The sequence below is a fragment of the Tachypleus tridentatus genome, chromosome 1, assembly GCF_004210375.1.
Source record: "Tachypleus tridentatus isolate NWPU-2018 chromosome 1, ASM421037v1, whole genome shotgun sequence".
NCBI lineage: Eukaryota > Metazoa > Arthropoda > Merostomata > Xiphosura > Limulidae > Tachypleus > Tachypleus tridentatus.
This window is the reverse complement of record NC_134825.1, coordinates 50206101-50224717: the sequence shown is the minus strand read 5'-3', so window position 1 is coordinate 50224717 and position 18617 is coordinate 50206101. Positions and strand designations below refer to the sequence as shown.

The 18617-nt window shown below is 33.7% G+C and overlaps 1 protein-coding gene and 1 long non-coding RNA gene across 3 annotated transcripts in view; one reads left to right on the top strand and one right to left on the bottom strand.

The window, feature by feature from the left end:
* The first annotated feature begins 487 nt into the window (after positions 1–487).
* The window catches only part of chn (zinc finger transcriptional factor charlatan), a 27043-nt gene continuing 8913 nt past the window's right edge, over positions 488–18617 (top strand). Inside the window, exons 1-3 of one of the 2 annotated variants that reach the window (XM_076496650.1) lie at positions 488–1121; positions 15305–16588; positions 17417–17616. In XM_076496650.1, the coding sequence (XP_076352765.1) occupies positions 15828–16588; positions 17417–17616 (961 nt within the window). In that variant the 5' untranslated portion in view covers positions 488–1121; positions 15305–15827. The remainder of the gene's footprint in view (positions 1122–15304; positions 16589–17416; positions 17617–18617) is intronic. The other variant, XM_076496644.1, reaches the window with a different exon arrangement.
* Positions 3163–10074, bottom strand: LOC143248278 (uncharacterized). The gene is made up of 2 exons (XR_013026867.1): positions 9217–10074; positions 3163–3408 (listed from the first exon to the last, which is right to left on the bottom strand). It is a non-coding gene; the product is annotated as an uncharacterized LOC143248278 (long non-coding RNA).

Sequence of the window (18617 nt, the reverse complement as noted above, 5' to 3'; positions counted from 1 at the left end):
TTTTTTCGGTAAGGCATACCTATGTATAATGTTACCTATAGCTATATGTTAGTTTTTTCAGATAGCCATCTATTTCCTGTTGTTCGTCTAGTTTCTGTTTGCTATGTGCTTACAGTTATTATTAATCTGATTATCAGTAACTATGCAAAACGTTTAATCAATCCACTCTCTTCTTTCAACTGTCTTTGTTTATTGTGCTTGACACTTATACGTGAAATCTAAATTTTGTAAAAACAAATTCTCAAATATACCTGAATAGGTTTTTGCGGCAAATAATATCTTCTAAAGGAATGACGATGTAAAACAAAAACAAAACTAGTTATACCTTCTTTCATTCGCTGTAGCTTGTCAGTTGTTTCTAAAAACCAAAACGTTTATAAATCAATACATAAGGTGAATTATATATAACACATCATAGCATATGTGTCTTAGAAAAGGTTTGATTTGTAATAACGCCTAAACTTGGGTTGACTATGCATGGTTTTTAGGCGTATCTGTGCCATTTTGTAAAATAAAGGGGAATATCACTGTCTAGCTTATACCCCCTCCCACCGTAGGTGTACGTTTGGGCGTAGACACCTACACACACCCCACATATACACTATCTGACTGCTACTTGTCAAGTTCTGAACGAATGTTTAGATCTATTTTTCTAAGCACCGCTGGATTTCTTTATTGTGCTCTAACGAAATCTTTTAACCCTTCTGTTACTTTTATAACTTCACCTTACGGTAGTAAACCCAGAAAAGATTAGAGTCGTAGTCTAGGCAACTGGGGCGGAAAGCGCGTGCGTGTGTCCCCGTGCCATTTCCGCATGCACATCGCCCACTGCCTCCCGTTGTGCCACCACCCCCTTTGTAGACAGACTATCGCCAGGAGTCGGCCCACCCCTCGTCTCCCCCCTCCCCCTTAGAAGTCACGTGGCTAGTATTGACGTCAGTCGTTCCTCATGACACGCGCATGGGGTGGAGTTCGTCCTGTTTTCAGTGGGCTGTGGTGGGTGGAGGGGTGTACGGGTACTGCTCGCGGTAGGAGAGTCACGAAGAGGAGTAAAACGGCCACATACAGCAGCGTCTTGAGTGGAAGAGAACGTTGGATTCAACCAGAGATTTTCTTCAAAGGTAAGGAGAACACACTAGTGCACAGTTTCTCGAATATCTGATTTAAAAAAACAACAAGATCTGACTAATGGATTTCCTTTTTACATGCGAGTAAAAGATTGGTGCAGTAAAAAAGAAGCTGCGTCGTATCTATCGAAATCATCTGATGTTCTGTGATTTACTTTATTAGACGAGAGAGCAGCCAAGGCTTTTGTCGTAGTAGTTTGATGATATGTTTTGTTTTTTTTAAAGTCTGGTTTTCAATACGGTAATTTAAAAAATCTGGTACTCAGAAGTGTGTGTGTACATATCCAGTGTAGCTTTTGTTCCCAGCTAGTCATGAGATCAACATTAATGTCTGATTGTTTTGAGAGGGTGGGGGAATATATGCAAACAATGTGCATATGTATGTTTGGGAAAGCATTGTCTGATTCATGCTATCTAGTTTTCTTTTAAAGTAAAAAAATGAAAATTTTTAAGGAAAATACTGCGTTTGTTGCACAAATATACCTAAGTGTGTAGCTTTAGTATTGATGGGAGGAAGTATATTGTTACGTGTTCATCTACTGGTTGTTAGCTAATCTTGCTGTAAAAGCGTCTTCTTTTTAAACTACAAAATATGTAATATTTGAATAATTTGTTTTCATGAGTATGTTACTTACATTCTCACTGTAATATATTCCATACTGTATATTAAATGTATTGCTTCACTTTTCCAACATATCTTTTGATAACTGTTGTCACCAGTCATGTAATCAGCTCACCTTTGATCAGAAACCCTGACAAATCTCTAGTTGTAATGTGCTACTAATGTTTTCTCAGCCATATTATGTTATAACGTACTGTTAAAATACTTTTCTTTGACAACCCCTCTGTTACAATACAGTTTAATGCCATTTCAATTACTGTATTACTTGTTGATTCTACAATTATATCATTACTTGACTCGAGAAAATAATAAACAAAAAAGTAATTCTATACGTTTAACTTACACTGCTCTTTTCCACTTTCTTATCGTAAAATGAACAAATTCGGTCCATCAACGTTATCTTTATTGAAAGAAAATATCAGTAAACAGTACGTGAGTTGTTGGTGTACTTTAGAAACCTGTCTGAAAACCTCTACATTAGAACTCTTTCAAAATTAAGAGGGCTTGTCATGTGACTATAGATAAAGACACTAATAGTCCTGGTTACCCTCACATGGCTATATCTGTACAAATAGTTGATGACTATGACCACACCCTGTCATACAAAAACATGGTATGAGATTGCTGGGTGTTATACTGTTCACTTATAACTACACTGATGTGATACTGAACAGAAACTGAAACTCATGACTGCGACCTTGCACGTAACAACTGCTGGTTATTATCGTGCTTGTTGTTAGCTGTAGAAATATCGAACCAAACCCGATGGTCTTGACGGTAACCTCGCACACACAACTAAACTATAACAACTGCTGGATATTATCATGTTTGTTTGTAGTTATATAAATATCAAACCAAACCTGATGGATGGTCATGACGGTGACCTTGCACACACAACTAAACTGTAACAACTACTGGTTATTATCATGCTTGTTTGTAGTTATATAAATATTGAACCAAAATTGACGATGACCTTTTATAAGGAATGAACTGTTGTAATCTTGTAAATACGTTTGTTATCTGAAGTCAAACGTAGTGCATATGTTGAAGACAATATATTTCTAAATGTTTTTGTGCTTCAAAGCTGCATCAAAATACATGTATATCTATCGTATATTTACAAAACAATCACTTTTTCTTCAACATTTTATGTGCCATAATACATTATACGTAATTCTACAGAATATGGAATTACAATAGTGAATATAATAACGTGGATTATATGGTCCAACATTACTGGAAACATCAAGTACTGCAAATTCAACTTTTGTTGAGTTACAAATGTCTGTATCCTTACGATATTAACCAATCCTCACTTAACAGTTCTAAGGTCAGTTTCATAAAATGTGTGGTTGAAGGACAAATTATTCTGCTTCGTGGAATAATAACTTTGTAAATGATTTCAAACGTATCTTTATGTGATTTCGTATTTTATTTATCATACCTTATCAACAGAAACAATTCTGTGAAATACAACATATACTCTGTAGTTTGTCACTATATTCAAGGTAGTTGTGCTTTCCACGTGTTCGAGTACTACAAGGAAAATTCGAACCGTTTTGTTACACAAGCCACTCCCGTTCCTTCGTTTACAATGTAGATGACTTTTCTCTCAATCCCGGTTTCTCTCCCCGGATGTATAGGATATGCCGGAGTCACCTGGTGGCAAGAGATAATAGTTTTGAAAGATAAACATGTATCCTGAGTTTTGCCTTTCTATCTACAAGAGTGGAAATGGAATAGCGCTTAGAATCGGAAGTTTGTTATATCTTTTAATAAAATATCGTGAAGCCTATTTCAAGTTTTACTGAAACTTTAATGCTGAGACATCGCTTTGTTGAGACTTTTCTTCATGTTTCTGTGTTTGATTTGAAAAGCTATGATTTATTGTCAAGGAAAAAAATCTTGCAAAAACAATAGAAAAAAGGCTACACAATGTATTAAAATACACGTATTTTAGATTGGCAAATTATAATATAATAAATCACTTCGTAACAAATTAACTTAATACTTGTGTTTCAGATCTTTTGTTCTAGTACTAATCAATACACTGGACGATCTGCACTGTGTCCACTCAAGGTACCCAACTACGACTTTTAGCATTATAAGCTGTGAAGTTTATTACTTAGCTACCAGGGGACAAGACCCCAGTGGCATGGCGGTTTGTCTGCGGACTCACCCCGCTAAAATCCGGATTTCGATACCCGTTGTGGACAAAACATAGATAACCCATTGTGTAGCTTTGAGCTTAATTCTAAACAAATAAAACCACGGAACAATCTTCTCTTAATGTAAAGGTTAATAATTGCAATGCATTCATTATTTACATAATGCATGTTTGCTCTCACACCAAATATCTTTGTACAAATTTGATTCCTTGTAAACCACAAAGTTGCCATTTATATTATTGCCACGAACTCTTCCTTTCATATGATAAACTTAAAAATCACTTGCTACCAATTAAAGTACGCTATTCTTAAAAAAAATAATTCGGTAATATCGGGTCATACAAACTTGGAAGACTTATGTCTTCAGAAGTATTTTTAGTGGTTTGTTATGTTTGCGGTAATAAGATGATGGAAAGTCTTTTTCACACAAGATCATACATAATTTGTGATGCAATTCTCTGAAACGTAGAAAGAGTAATAATCGCTTCTATCATCTGTGAATAAGGGTGTAACGTCGTACTTTGGCATTATTCGATTTTGAATTTAAATGTGGTTTGGTTTGTTTTGAATTTCGCGTAAAGCTACACAAGGGCTATCTGCGCTAGCCGTCACTAATTTAGCAGTGTAAGACTGGAGGGAAGACAGATAGTCATCATCACCCACTACTAATTCTTTGGCTACATTATAACACCTCCATGATTGAAAGGGCGAGCATGTTTGGTGTGACGGGGATTTGAACCCGCGACCCTCAGATAACGAGTCGAGCACCTTGACCACCTCGCCATGCCGGGCAGCTAATATCAAAACATTAACTCTGTAAATCTTCTGTTTTGTTTTCTAATACTTATGTATCTGATTATACTACTTCAGTAAATTATATAAAGTAGTAAAATCATAAGCCAAACTAAGTAACCTTAATATTTCAAGTCGTGCCATACAAAGAAGATTCCAATTCCTCTGAAGCCCAATAATTTTCTTAACTGGATCCTTCAATTATAAACTAGTTATATCTCTCAGCTTTCATTAAATAATTTCTAGTTTGAGTAACTTTTTTTTTTTGCTTTCTTAGTCTACATACTTAGCCAGAAATTTCTCTTTAACATGAAGTCAATAAGTGTTTGTTAAAAAAAAAAGTGAGCACGGCTTGGCATAGCCAAGTGGTTATTAAAGCACTCGACTCGTAATATGAGGGTCGCGTGTTCGAATCCCCGTCACACCAAACATGCTCGCCCTTTTAGCCGTGGAGGAGTTATAATATTACGGTCAATCCCACCATTCGTTGATAAAAGCGTAGCCCAAGAATTGATAGTGGGTGGTGATGACTAGCTGCCTTCCCTCTAGTCTTACACTGCTAACTTAGGGACGGCTAGCGCAGATAGCTCTCATGTAGTTTTGGGCGAAATTCAAACCAAAAGAAGAACAGGCTTATGCTTACCTTACGCTTCTTTTTCTGTTTATTAAACAAGTTAAATTATGCTCGAAATCAATATGTTGTAGCTGATGCGAATAAACAGTTTAACAAACGCATGAACTTCTTGTCCATTTTATTATTTATGCACGTCAAGAGTCTTCCGGGAGGTGTTTGCACATTTTTTAAAGTTCACGTCCTTTAAGCTACTGATTCATTTTGATATTTGTTAATCGATTAAATATTAATCACAACTGTTTTAATCATACGTTTACAGCGAAATTGTTTTGACTTTCATGTGACGCTCTTTTAACATTTTAACAAGACCAAACCAAAATTAATTTTAAAGTGTTATCACAAATAGCCACAGAGTTCTGTCAATTGCTGAGTTCAATCAAGATATTCCTGACAGCCTGTGGAAAATTTTGATGATCCTTTAATTTATCGCTAGATTGCATTATTACTTTCACCACTTTTGTGATTAGTGTATTCTTTACTGCCTTTATAAAGTCTTGTAGCTGTCTTTAAAAGCATATGTTATCATTTGTTTCTCTATCTTTCACTTATCACTGATTGCACTCTTTTTCCTCATTACCTCTCATAACATTCTCATGTACCACCTGATCAGAAATATAAGGTTAATGAGGAATTGTATTAGATGGTCAGAGATTCTATAATGATAAAAATATTGATCAAATATTCATGGAACACTAGCTTTAGATAATTGATTGAATTTTATGGGGTCATATAGTGGTGGATAGGTTTCTTGAAATTATTCAAAACTGTTTTTAGTACCAAATGGTCAGAGAGCCTACAAGAAGGATGACATCGAAGATTTATTGTTAACATATTTGAGGATGTGAGTGCAAGAGTATAAATGAGGGGAACATTTAGTAAAAAATGATCATTAGTGAACTGGAATAACGAGTTAAAAGTTGATGTGGGAAATATTTTAGAAACTCCAAAAATAAACTGATTTTAATGGCATGTTCCTAAAAAAGTGGAAAGGTATAAAAGAAAAAAATTAAACCTAACGAAATTACCGGGTATTAGGATTTATAGATTTCTACCCTCGTGTTTTTTTTTTTTTTTATGGAGTCAATATTTAACCACTTGCGAAACACCACTGGACCTTTGCCACCAGTTGACTGCATAATCTCGTTAACTTTAAATTTTGTAGGTATAGTTATGCAAAGTGTTAAATCAAATACCTGCTACGAATTTTATTTTATTACTAGCTTACATAAAGACATAAAAGAGAAAATTAAGACTAAATGTCATTACTTCTTTAAAAAGTTTAAACTGACAGATATAATAAAATATTTACAGAGGTAGAGAAAAGTTCGACATTTGGTTGAAAAGAAAACTGGGAATTCAAAAAGGGCTTATGAAAAACAGACAGTTGATAATGTTCGAAAGAAGCAGTCATTATTTTTTAAAAATGTGTTAAAGGTAAGGAGTTTGTTAAATTGAGGACTGAGTTCTTAGAGAATGTTTATTTTAAGGATTTTACTAAAAACTATGGGATGGATGGTATTTTAAATGTTTTATTCTTATCTTCTATGTTTACAAGAGAATGTAATAATAATAATAATAACACTTTTAAAGATACAAGATATACGCAGGACTTTAAAGGAGATCAAAGATTATATTAGCGAGCAACTCTCTTTCCTTTTCAATAGGTCAGTGGAGAATGAATAGGTTTCTGAAATTTGGAGACCTTTGTACATACTCTCATTTCTAAAGAAGAGATAAGAGTTGCCCTGAAAATCAGGGCTATGTTTTCTTGTTATATTTGTTGTCTTCTAATCTGGCATGGCCAGGTGGTTAAGGCACTCAACTCGCAATCCGAGGTTCCCGGGTTCGAATCTCTCTCACATCAAACATGCTCGCCCTTTCAGCCGTGAGTGCCTTACATTGTGACGGTCAATCCTACTATTCTTTGGTAAAAGAGTAGCCTAAGAGTTGGCGGTGGGTGGTGGTGACTAGCTGCCTACTCTCTAATCTTCCACGACTAAATTAAGGATGGGTAGCGCAGATAGTTCTCGAGCAGTTTTGAGGGAAATTCAAAACAGACAAGTCTTCTAATCTTATACAACGGTTCCTTTAGTTTAGAGTAGCTGCAACTGTGTACTTACATCTACATTGAGGGTGATGAGCTACAACAAAATGTCTTATATTAATTTATATGGTACAAAATAATATGTGGCAAATGATCTCCTTTAATTATAGTAATTACACATTAATACGTTTGAGTTATCATAAAACTGGATCACACGTTTGATACAGATGAGAACCCATTGAATAGTATGGCTGAAGAAGAGGTTCTTTGTATAGTGACGAATACGTCACTCAAGACGTTGAAACTGCTCTCTGTTGCTGTTAGAAAGTTAGTAGAAATTTAGGGTGTATACGTTGATATGTTAATTATAAGTCAAAATATGTAATTATCACTTTTTTCAAATTACTAACTGGACCTCACTTAGAATACTGTGTACAGTTTTGGTCTTCTTATTTAAGAAACGATATTGACTTGTTAGAAAGAGTTCAGAGAAGGACCAGTAGGATGATTCCCGGAATGAAAAGTTTACCTGACAAGGATATGATAAAGCATCTTAATTTATTCATCTTTTGAGAAAATAAAAGTCAGAGGTGATCTTACCGAAGTTTAAAGATATCTGTAGGATCAAGTCTGATTTCTTTGTGCCACATTCTGAAGATAATACGTCTAGAGAACACAAGTTCGAGACAGACTAGGTTCTGGGAAAGACAATTTTATTTTCCTAACAGGTTATTAACTTATGCAATGACTTGCTATTATCAGTAATGGAGACCAGCATTTTACAAATCTTTGGGAAGAAATAAAGAGTTGGTTTAAATTATTACATTTATCAAGAGTGTGTGTGCAAGAACAGCCTCGAGGGAACAAGTGGTTCTTCATTGTTTATATGTTGTGCTGTAATTGGTACTATTACCTCTCATAGGCTGTTTATGTCAATAAGTTCTGTGCTACCTTTACAACGTCTTCTTAGAACAGATCGTAGCTTTCATGATAATTTATATGGTGTCACAGTGTTATAAACTTCATTACTAATGTGATAATTATATTTTTACATTTAAAATGAATATTGTATCTAGCTGGAGACATCCCGCATGCTCGGCAAAAATTGTGATAACTGATCATACATGATAGGTTCTGCGGCTGTTCTTATTAAGCCAAACTGGAAGTTGAAACCTCTACCACACCATTCATCTGACGTGAATTTTGAGTTATATTAATTATTACGTAAAGTATGAACGGTATAAGTTAATATTGTTAACAGTCTTACTGGGTCCACTAGAGACTATAGATACTACTCTACACCTTACATATCGTAATTAGGCTACACTACACCACTACTGTTCACATTTTGTTATGTTTTGTTAGTATAATACAGAAGTCATGTTATGATTCAGAGGTTTTGTGACAACTGGTCTTACGTTATATTATAAATAGATGTTGTTTTATATGTATATATATATTAAGAACTGGGTTCAAGGGGGTCACCCGGTTCAAGCCTTCTATTTCTCGCCTAGTAACGTTTTTTTCCTATAATTAAGGGCGAACTTATTGCAGCTGTATTGTTCAAGTGACACGTATTATTTGCTGTAAATCTACTTGAACAAAATTTAGTTCCCATACTATTCTAATCAACGTCGCTATGAATTTAGAAACAATAACAAACGAAAATGACCGAATACCTACGGTGTCTTTTAGTTTGTAAATAGTTGTGAATTTTACGAATACTAAACTTATCAGAAAAAATTATAGATTAGTGCTGTGTATTCAAAATGGTCGATGTAACTGTGTCTAAGGTAATCAACATATTTTAAAAGCACACACATACCCACCTCTGCTTCTACTCCTGCTATCGTTCATTAGCGTTGTTCATAAGCATTGGCGTAGCGATACAAGATGAACACCCTGCATAAATAGTAACTGGTGCCCCTACATTTATTTCCAAGGCCCAGCATGGCCAGGTGGTTAAGACACTCAACTCGTAAACCAAGCGACGCGTAATCTGAGGGTCGCGGGTTCGCAGCCCCGTCGCGCCAAACATGCTCGCCCTTTCAGCCGTGGGGGCGTTATAATGGGACGGCCAATCCCACTAATCGGTGGTAAAAGAGTAGCTCAAGAGTTGGCGGTGGGTGGTGATGACTAGCTGCCTTCCCTCTAGTCTTATACTGTTAAATTAGGGACGGCTAGCTTTGTGCGAAATTCAAAAACAAACAAACAAAACGTAATCCGAGGGTCGCGAGTTCGAATTCCCGTCACACCAAACATGCTCGCCCTTTCTGCCGTGGGGGCATAATCATACGTTATAGATTAAAGTTTTATTTACACTGTTCGTTTAAGTTTGTTTATGTTTGGTCTATTTACTACTGTTTATAAATTAGTTGTGATTAAGGGATGTTGTTACCCTTAATATGTTATACAGTAAGGGTCTGTCACTTGTGAGTTTTATTACTGATATGAAATACCCGCGCTCCATTATCAGGTTTGAAGGACCCACTATAGTTCACGGATGTCATAATATGCCGAACAAGCTCCTCCAATCTTCTAAATTACTTCTTTAATTACCTCAAGAGGGTTCGTATCTGAATAGTACCCCTGTCATGACATAACTCAGTGGTACGTGTTGTTGTTTGTTTTTTTACCACATTTGATGCCACTAGTTTGTTGTTTGTTTTTGAATTTCGCGCAAAGCTATTCGAGGGTTATCTGCGCTAGCCGTTCCTAAGTTAACAGTGTAAGACTAGAGGGAAAGCAGCTTGTCATCACCACCCGCCGCCAACTCTTGAACTACTCTTTTATCAATGAATAGTGGGATTGACCGTAACATTATGACGCCCTACGGCTGAAAGGGCGAGCATGTTTGGTGCGACAGGGATTCGAACCCGCGACCCTCAGATTACGAGTCGAACGCCTTAACCCACCTGGCTATGCCGGATTTCTACTGGTTTGTGAGTATGGCTATGAAAACATTTTCAAACACGGCACCTCTAGGATATCAAGGGAAACTAAAAACTCAAAGACCGATTACATTTTCAGGTTCAGCGACTCTGCAACCCTCTATCCAGAACCCATCATGTATGAATGTTTTAACCTTCTTAGTTGAGAATTTACGCTATACACACACACACACACACACACACACACATATATATATATAACGCCTCTCAGATCACCCTGAGTCCTGCCCGGTATTATTCTACTAGCTGCAAAACTGTGGGAGCAGCTTACAGACAAACAAACATAAAGTATATGAAATATAGGCCTAGGCTTTGTTAACCACTGCTTAAACATTAGGTTGTTGTATCTTTCGTAATAGATGCAAGGACGTTACACTTTTATTGGAAAAAGCATGTTTGCCTGAAGAGACAAACAGAAGTGTGTGCATGTATAAACAAACATACGTGCTTCAGTTTCGTCTTTATAGCGGGGTTTATGTTCAGTACATTTTATTTTACTTTACAGCTTCTAGAGTTTGACGCATAGATTTCTGAGAATGTTTCTTTAAGTATCACAGGTGTTAAGTAAAGTAAGATTGCATAAATATATGTGTGTGTGTGTGTGTGTGTGTGTTTATGTGCATATTTAGATAATCTAGTTAATTATGTAGATTAAAAGGAACCGTCCGTATAGTTCTGTATTGCGATATAACTGTTAGTGATAGAAAGTCTGAGTAGAACTGCCACGCAATATTTCAGTTTGCTTATTTTTTCCCGTTACATCGCTTGTCTGTATATAAAAAAAATAGACAATCCAGTCTGATAACAGTCTTAATAAAAGTATTATATTTGTAAACAATAACTTGCATCTATAATTCTATGATTACTGTTTAACAAAAATTCTAATGTCGAATATTTTAGTGATGTGCCAAATTATTTTGCTAAAAAGGTGCCTTTCTTCGATTAAAAATAAGTAGAAAAACGCTTGCCGCCTTCAGTACTCTCTCTACCAGATGATCGAGTAGATTTTCCACGAAGATGATGGGCGGAAGGCACGACTGTACGTGTGTCTGTGAAGTGTAATTTCTTGGTACACGAGCGGGTGGGCGTCTGGCGGCATCCCTGCTGTTGGAGCTCTCAGATAAAAATCTTCTAAGTTGGTTATGCCACCATGAAATGATCAAGTTAATAGTGAAAATACATATGCATTCGTATGTATTTATTATTAACTTGTAAGATAACCTACTCGAAAAGAAAACGCCACGTGCGTATTTTTCTTCTTATCTTGCTACATTAGGCAAAGTGAGTTATTAATATTTCAGCTCTTCTGAATATAAACTTTGTAGCGTCGTATTAGGTATTTATACAAATAATAAAACTAATATTTTTTTCTAACCACAGTAAATATCAACTTGTTTTTCTTCACAGCTTTTCTGTAGTATTTAACAGCATAATTGTATTGCGTTAGTTTTTTTCTTAAATAACTAATGTTGTTGTCTGTAATTAAGCATAAAGCTATACAATAGACTATCTGTGCTCTTTCCACCAAGTGTATCGAAACTTGATTTCTAGCGTTGTAAGTCTGCAGACATATCGCTGTACAACTGGGGGAGGGTAAATAATTAGTAATAAATATGAAAAATTAGCTTCCATTTTAATAGTTTTAGACTCTACTTTCTCAGTTTTTTAACATTCTCTGTAGAGCAAATAAAAATTAAAATAATGTCCATTTTCTAGTTATTTATGCTTAATCATTCTGTTACTGAGACAAGGTAATAATACAAAAAAACAACCCAACTACAACAGCTTTATCACGCCACTATCAGTATGCTTTACATTTTTAACGACATAGAGATTAACATGGTCATAAGTTAAATATTGACATTAACGAAAAAGATCTCTGGCGTTTTAATTAAGATATTGTTAGATATTTTATTTTTATTCGATAGTAGCTAACTAATACTTTCCATAATTTTATTGAATTTTGGTTCAAGTGAATGTTTGATTTTGCGGGTTTTTTTTTTTGGTTTTTTTTAAGGTTTCCTTTCGACAAAATCACCACTATTAGAATGGCCCACAGTTTTTGTTAATATAAAGATTAAGGAAGAAAGGAAAAGAAACTTAATTTAAAAAAAAACATTACTGAAACTGTTAGTGCACATTTTAATCAAAACTGTCAGAAATGATATAACTAAAATTAATATTTCATTTAATTTTCATGGAATAAATATAATGTGTTAAATCATGTACACAAACACTGCACGCATTCCTCTTCCAAAATTTAAACGACTGCCTAGATATCTGTAGTTTTAATGTACTCACATAAACATATGGTTATGTCAGTAGCGATCGTATTCATAACTTATGTAATTTACAATAGAGTTATTAATAGTTAAGTCAAAGGTTAAGTTCAATGTGAGAAGATGTTTCTCTGCGATGCAGTTTTAAAAAGTGACAAAATCTAAAGGAGTTTCTATCATGAATATATATCTTTGTACACGGGTAAATTGTTTAAAATAGTAAAACTGATTATAAATAAGGAGTCCTCTGGAAGGTCAGCAGCAAGTTTATGGAATTATAACGCTGGAATCTGGAGCTCATTTCCTGCAATGGACAAGGTGCAGATAGCCAATTATGTAACCATGCACTAAAAAGTAAAGTACAATAAAAAGCCAAGAAACAAATAATGGGATATGTTACACGAAAAAAATATATTTGTATTATTTTTGCAGTTCTAATAAAGTCAATCAGTTTTAAATTATTCCCAAGACTATGTATTTGAGATTTTTACTGTAGTATTGAAACTTAAAAATATACTTCAGGTCTTTGTTCTTTAGACTATTAATTATGTTTGGAAGCTTATTCAATATTTTATCGAATTTCTGGTGTCATTCAAAAACAGCTAAATTATGAATATTGTACATCATTTGTAACATTTTTTATTTTTTTTATACTTTGAATATGCATGAAAAGTATCTAATATGTGACCATGTTTAAGAATTATTCTTTTGTATATTTGGAAGATACGTAAAGAAAATTACATCATTTTTTATTAAATTACCAAATTTTATACGTTGAATTATATATATATATATATATTACGCTAAGAATGAGTTATTGAGTACAAAGTTATTTGAACTTTTCTTACCACAGCGTTATAAGTCCTTATTATTACCACTCTGGGGATAAAGATGTTGTATAATTTTATCTCCGCAAAAACATTGACCACAGTTATTCACATTTATCGGATAATTAGTTCCAAAACTATACAATGTATGTACGTGTTTTCTTATAGAAAAGCCACATCTGGCTATCTGCTGTGTCTACCGAGGGAATCTAACCTCTGATTATAGCGTCGTAAATCTGAAAATTTACCGCTTTCTCACCGGGAGACCCAAAACCAGTCAAAGAGACATGATTATATAATAATACGTTGGCAAGCAACGATTTATTAGCAAAAAAGAAGATAAATCAATGTTCTGTGGAAACATGTAGTGTATTTCTTCAATATGAAATGAACTTATTATGCTTATAAATCGTTGTTTGCCAATTTATCATAAATTTTGATAATAAAGTTATCATAACATGAAATATTGTTGGTTGTGTTTACATTTTCTAGATGCCGCTTTGTAAGTGGTATTTCAGTATGTATAGAAGGTGTGGGTTCTCGTTTGAGAAGTGAAATGAAAAAGAGAATGAATTTTTGTTGCTAACTGTATTTAATGTTAACACTCTCTTCAGTTCTAAGTAGCATACGAGTTTCCTAAATACTATTTGACCAATTATAAACATTATACCACAAAGTATTCGCTTTTTTTTATAACATCTGCCCTAAGTTTAATAAATATTTTGAAGTATTTGTGTGTCAATTAAATTGTGGTCGAGGGAACGTGGGTTGACGAGAATGAATAGATTATTGATAAATAATTTGTAAATTGGCTATACTATATATCTATAAAGGTTGCTGGGGTGAATAAAAACTAAAGTGACTTATTTTAAAACATAGATGAAAGGATTTAGTTTATATATAGCTGACGAATTGAGTAACCTACTGTTAGGTTCGTAAAAAAAACAACAGCTAAAGACAGTTTTGAAGTGTTGAAGAAGGATTAACTTGAATATAATCGCACGTATGAAAACTTAAGTTAAGAACCTGGTGACAAGATCTACCACCTTTATACAGATTGCAGAGCGCTATTTTCTTCAAAGCAAAAACTTGAAATTCTCTACGAATGGAAGGTGTAAGACTTTCCATTTTTAAAGTCATTCTCTTAATTTATTCTTGTATTGTGGTACTATCAGAAATAAACATGATAATCCTTCTACTCTCTCTACAGACCATAATAATTACCATGAAAACGCATTAATTTCGTATGTAGTGTGACAAACGTAAAGAAATCAAAATTTCTGTGCAGCAGGAATTACCATTGAAAAGTATATGAAAAAAGTTCAAAGAGTTCTGTATTTGTGATATAAATATCTTTCAAAGAAGGACATTTCATAATATATTTGATTCTTCCAGTGTTAGAATATATTTTGAAAAAAATAAAGTTTTCAAACTTACAATATTATTTCTAATTAAACCTTTGTTCTTTTTTTGGAAATGTATTAATTTCCCAGAGAGCACAAATCCTCATTTAGGATTGAACATAAAATATAAAATGGTGTTGTAATGTGATACTTTTCTTTTCTGGCAATGTTGTAATTTATAATTACTGGAAAACTGTTCATTAAACCATTCTTCAAATGTATATCTTAAAGTAATATCAGTCTGTTACTTTTGTAATTAATATTTGTATGTCTACATATTTCAAAGTGCAAATTTTAATTGAAAATAAAATCTGACTTATTTTTATAGTCTTGAAAGTAGAATGCTACTCATATGCAAGTTTAAACATTTTACAACAGTATTGTAAGTCTGTATAATGTGGTGTAAATGAATGAGCTTGAAATTTTTATGGAAATAAACGTGTGTGTATTTTAACAGGAAGTGAGAACCTAAATAATGAAATATGGAGACAGTTGACAGCTACACCTTCCAGAACAAGATTAGTCAAAGTCTTCATGAAGATGATGCCCTTTTTACAAATCAGAATGTTGGAAGGCAAGTTGAAGCTCTGTTTGAAGCTGGTAGCCATAATTTACAGAATGGTATCAGCTACACTGGAAATGGACATGAATTATTGGGGCATTCTTTGACACAGTCACCACAAGTTAATTCGTCATTGAGTGGCACCTTAAATATGTTAGATTATAATAAAACCAATGAATTTCCACCATTTTTAAACTCAGGAAAGAGGTCTTGGGTCTTCGGGAAAGATCGTTTGAGTTGGGATGGTTCCCCTGTAGCCGGATATAATGTTGAGAGTAAACTTTTTTGCTGCGTTGTATGTAACACTACAGGTTTTCTCTCGTGAATTGCAGAACATTATCTTGGTACCCATGCTAATGCTAAAGTATTTCAGTGCCCTCGATGCCCATACAGCAGTGCATGGTCAAGATGTGTTCGTATGCACATGAGTAAACACCATGGAATACAAAATGCTCCAGAATCATTATGGAGAGGCCAACCTCTGCTGGATGAAATTGTAAGGATTTTGACAAAACTAAAGAATACAGTAGATGGTACAGGCAAGGATTTCCTTAGGTCCTCAGTTCCAGATAAAAGATATGCATGCCCTAAATGCCCATATGCCACAGATAGAAAAGATTTGTATTCTCGCCATGAAAACATCCACAAAGATGATAAACCATTCCATTGCTATGTTTGTCTTAAGATGTTCAATAGAGCAGACCACGTGAAAAAACACTTCTTCCGGATTCATAAAGAACACTCCTATGACATCAGTCGCATCAGGCGATATCCTACCAAGACTGGTGCTATTAATGAAGTCTCAAGAAAACCTACTTTAAATGTAATGAATGAGCAATCTCACTGTAGTTTACAGTCTACTATACATGCCAGTCATCCTATGATAAATATGCAAAACAATGTAAATCTTGATTTGGATCAAAAGCATGTCAAGAAACGACCACCAAAATCTTTTCAGTGTACCTACTGTTCGTGGCGAGGAGTTGACAGCTGGTGTTTACGTCGTCACTTGAACACACACATCAAACCATTTGCCTGTTCCCTTTGTGAATATAAGGCTGCTCGATCTGAGAGACTGGCCACCCACATATTGAAAATACATAAAAAACATGCATGCTGCAAATGTACTTTTCTGACAGACACTGAGAAGTTATTATGGACACATGTTAGGGAAAACCAGTGAGTATAATTATTTACTATGATATTACTAGCATGTTTTTGTTAATCATAATTATGTACATATAGATTTCTATAACAGCATTTTGTCTGATCTGAAAACAAAATAAGGATATTTTCATAAATTTCTTGTAATTATGTTTTGGGTTAAAATGAAAAACACTTTGCTTTAAATGTAGTAACCAACATCTAATGTTTTGACATATTTATGATATTGGAAAATATTATTGATTATGGATGTTTCTTGATTGTTTTTAGTTTAATGTAACAATATATTAATTATATTGTTTTGGCAATTGAGCAGAGATTTGCATTACCTTACTGGGTCAAATGGATTTTAACTTTGATTATGTGTTTTTATGAATGTACAAAGTTTTTAGAAAACTAAAAAACTTTATGTGTAAACTTATTTTAGAAAAGTAAATTTATAAAGAGATTTAATATAAACTTGAGCAAAATTATAAGATGACTAGGTTAATTGCAGTTTTGTGTCATAGCAATAAAATTTATTTGAATATGTTAAGACTTTGTTCTGTATTTGAACAGTTTGCTTTTGAGTATTTTTCTTTGTATACTAATGTTTGCAATTAATGTTGCATAATATATATACAAAAATGTAAGAAAATGTTGTTGATGTAATGAACATAAACTCGTGAGAAGTTGTCATTAGTGAAAAACATATAACACAGGTGTTTTCAAATACAATAAATTTAATGTTTATACATAATAATTCAATATTTGTCTGTATAGGATGTTACACTGATAATAATGGCTTAAATAATAATTACTTAAATTGATTAATTATTTCTTTCTCTCTTTCATGATGGACAGCATTCACTCTTCAGATGCTACTTTGAAGTGTAGTCAGTGCAGTGATACATTTGATTCCCGATCAGACCTGGAAACACACTGTATATTAATCCACAAAAAATCCTTGCTAGAATGTTGTATTGATAACTGCGATTTTCGTACCACAGATATTGCAATACTTAATCAACATCGTCTGGAAAAACATGGTACCCATCGAGGTCGTAAGTATTATTTATTTCATTACTCTCTAAAATGCTGTAGGTTTTTTATGAAACAATAGAAAACTGTAGTATTTTGAGAAGAGACTACATATCTATTTATAACATGAAGGAGTATTAAGTAAGAATTGTGCAGAGTTTTGAAAATATCTGTGCATAAAATATCAAATATTTCTGCTTATGAAATAGAGAAACATTATGCAGAGACTTGAAAATTATATGCATCAAATAGACAGAAGAGTATATTTGAAGAGAATGAATGAAAATACATTCTTTGCCCAGTAATACTTGTTTTATTTGGCTGTATGTGCATAGGGTTTGTCATCCCATTCATTGAACTACTCTCATATTAAAGAATAAATGATGATTATAATTTAGGATTTACAAAGTGTGTCAACCTTTTACTAAAATGTATGCATCTGTTGTCCACAATACATTAGATGTGTCACAAAAGTGTTTGTAATAAAGACTGGGTGTGAATGAGGGAAGCAAGTCTGACAGATCATAGTGCAAGTTGATGTTCATGTCAAGGATAATAACACTTTTGTTCACTATACAATTTGCATATTATATTTGCATAATCTCTAGAACCTCCATAATGCACATCTACAGTTGTTATCCTGGTATTTGCTCTCTTTTATAGTTTCCTTAAATCAGTAGTGTGGGGTAAAATGAATAGTTTATAACTCTGACACCAAGTACATAACATTTTGTTAAATGGCCTTCTGAGAAAGGCTATAGCATGTACACTGACCTTTTCCTGTATATATGCATATACGGTTAATCTTACATGAATACAATTTCCAAATAGTGATTGACATAAAAAAAAACTAGAAATGGGAGTTTCTGAAGTTATATTTGGAATAAAAGCTAGATTTTTCTTTGTGTAGAAAAACAAGTTCAAGTAATAATAATTTAAATAAATTTCAAGCATATAACATTACAGTGTTTGAAATAATGAGCTTCATCTCTCTGTTGAGAAAATTATAAATTTCTGGATAAAT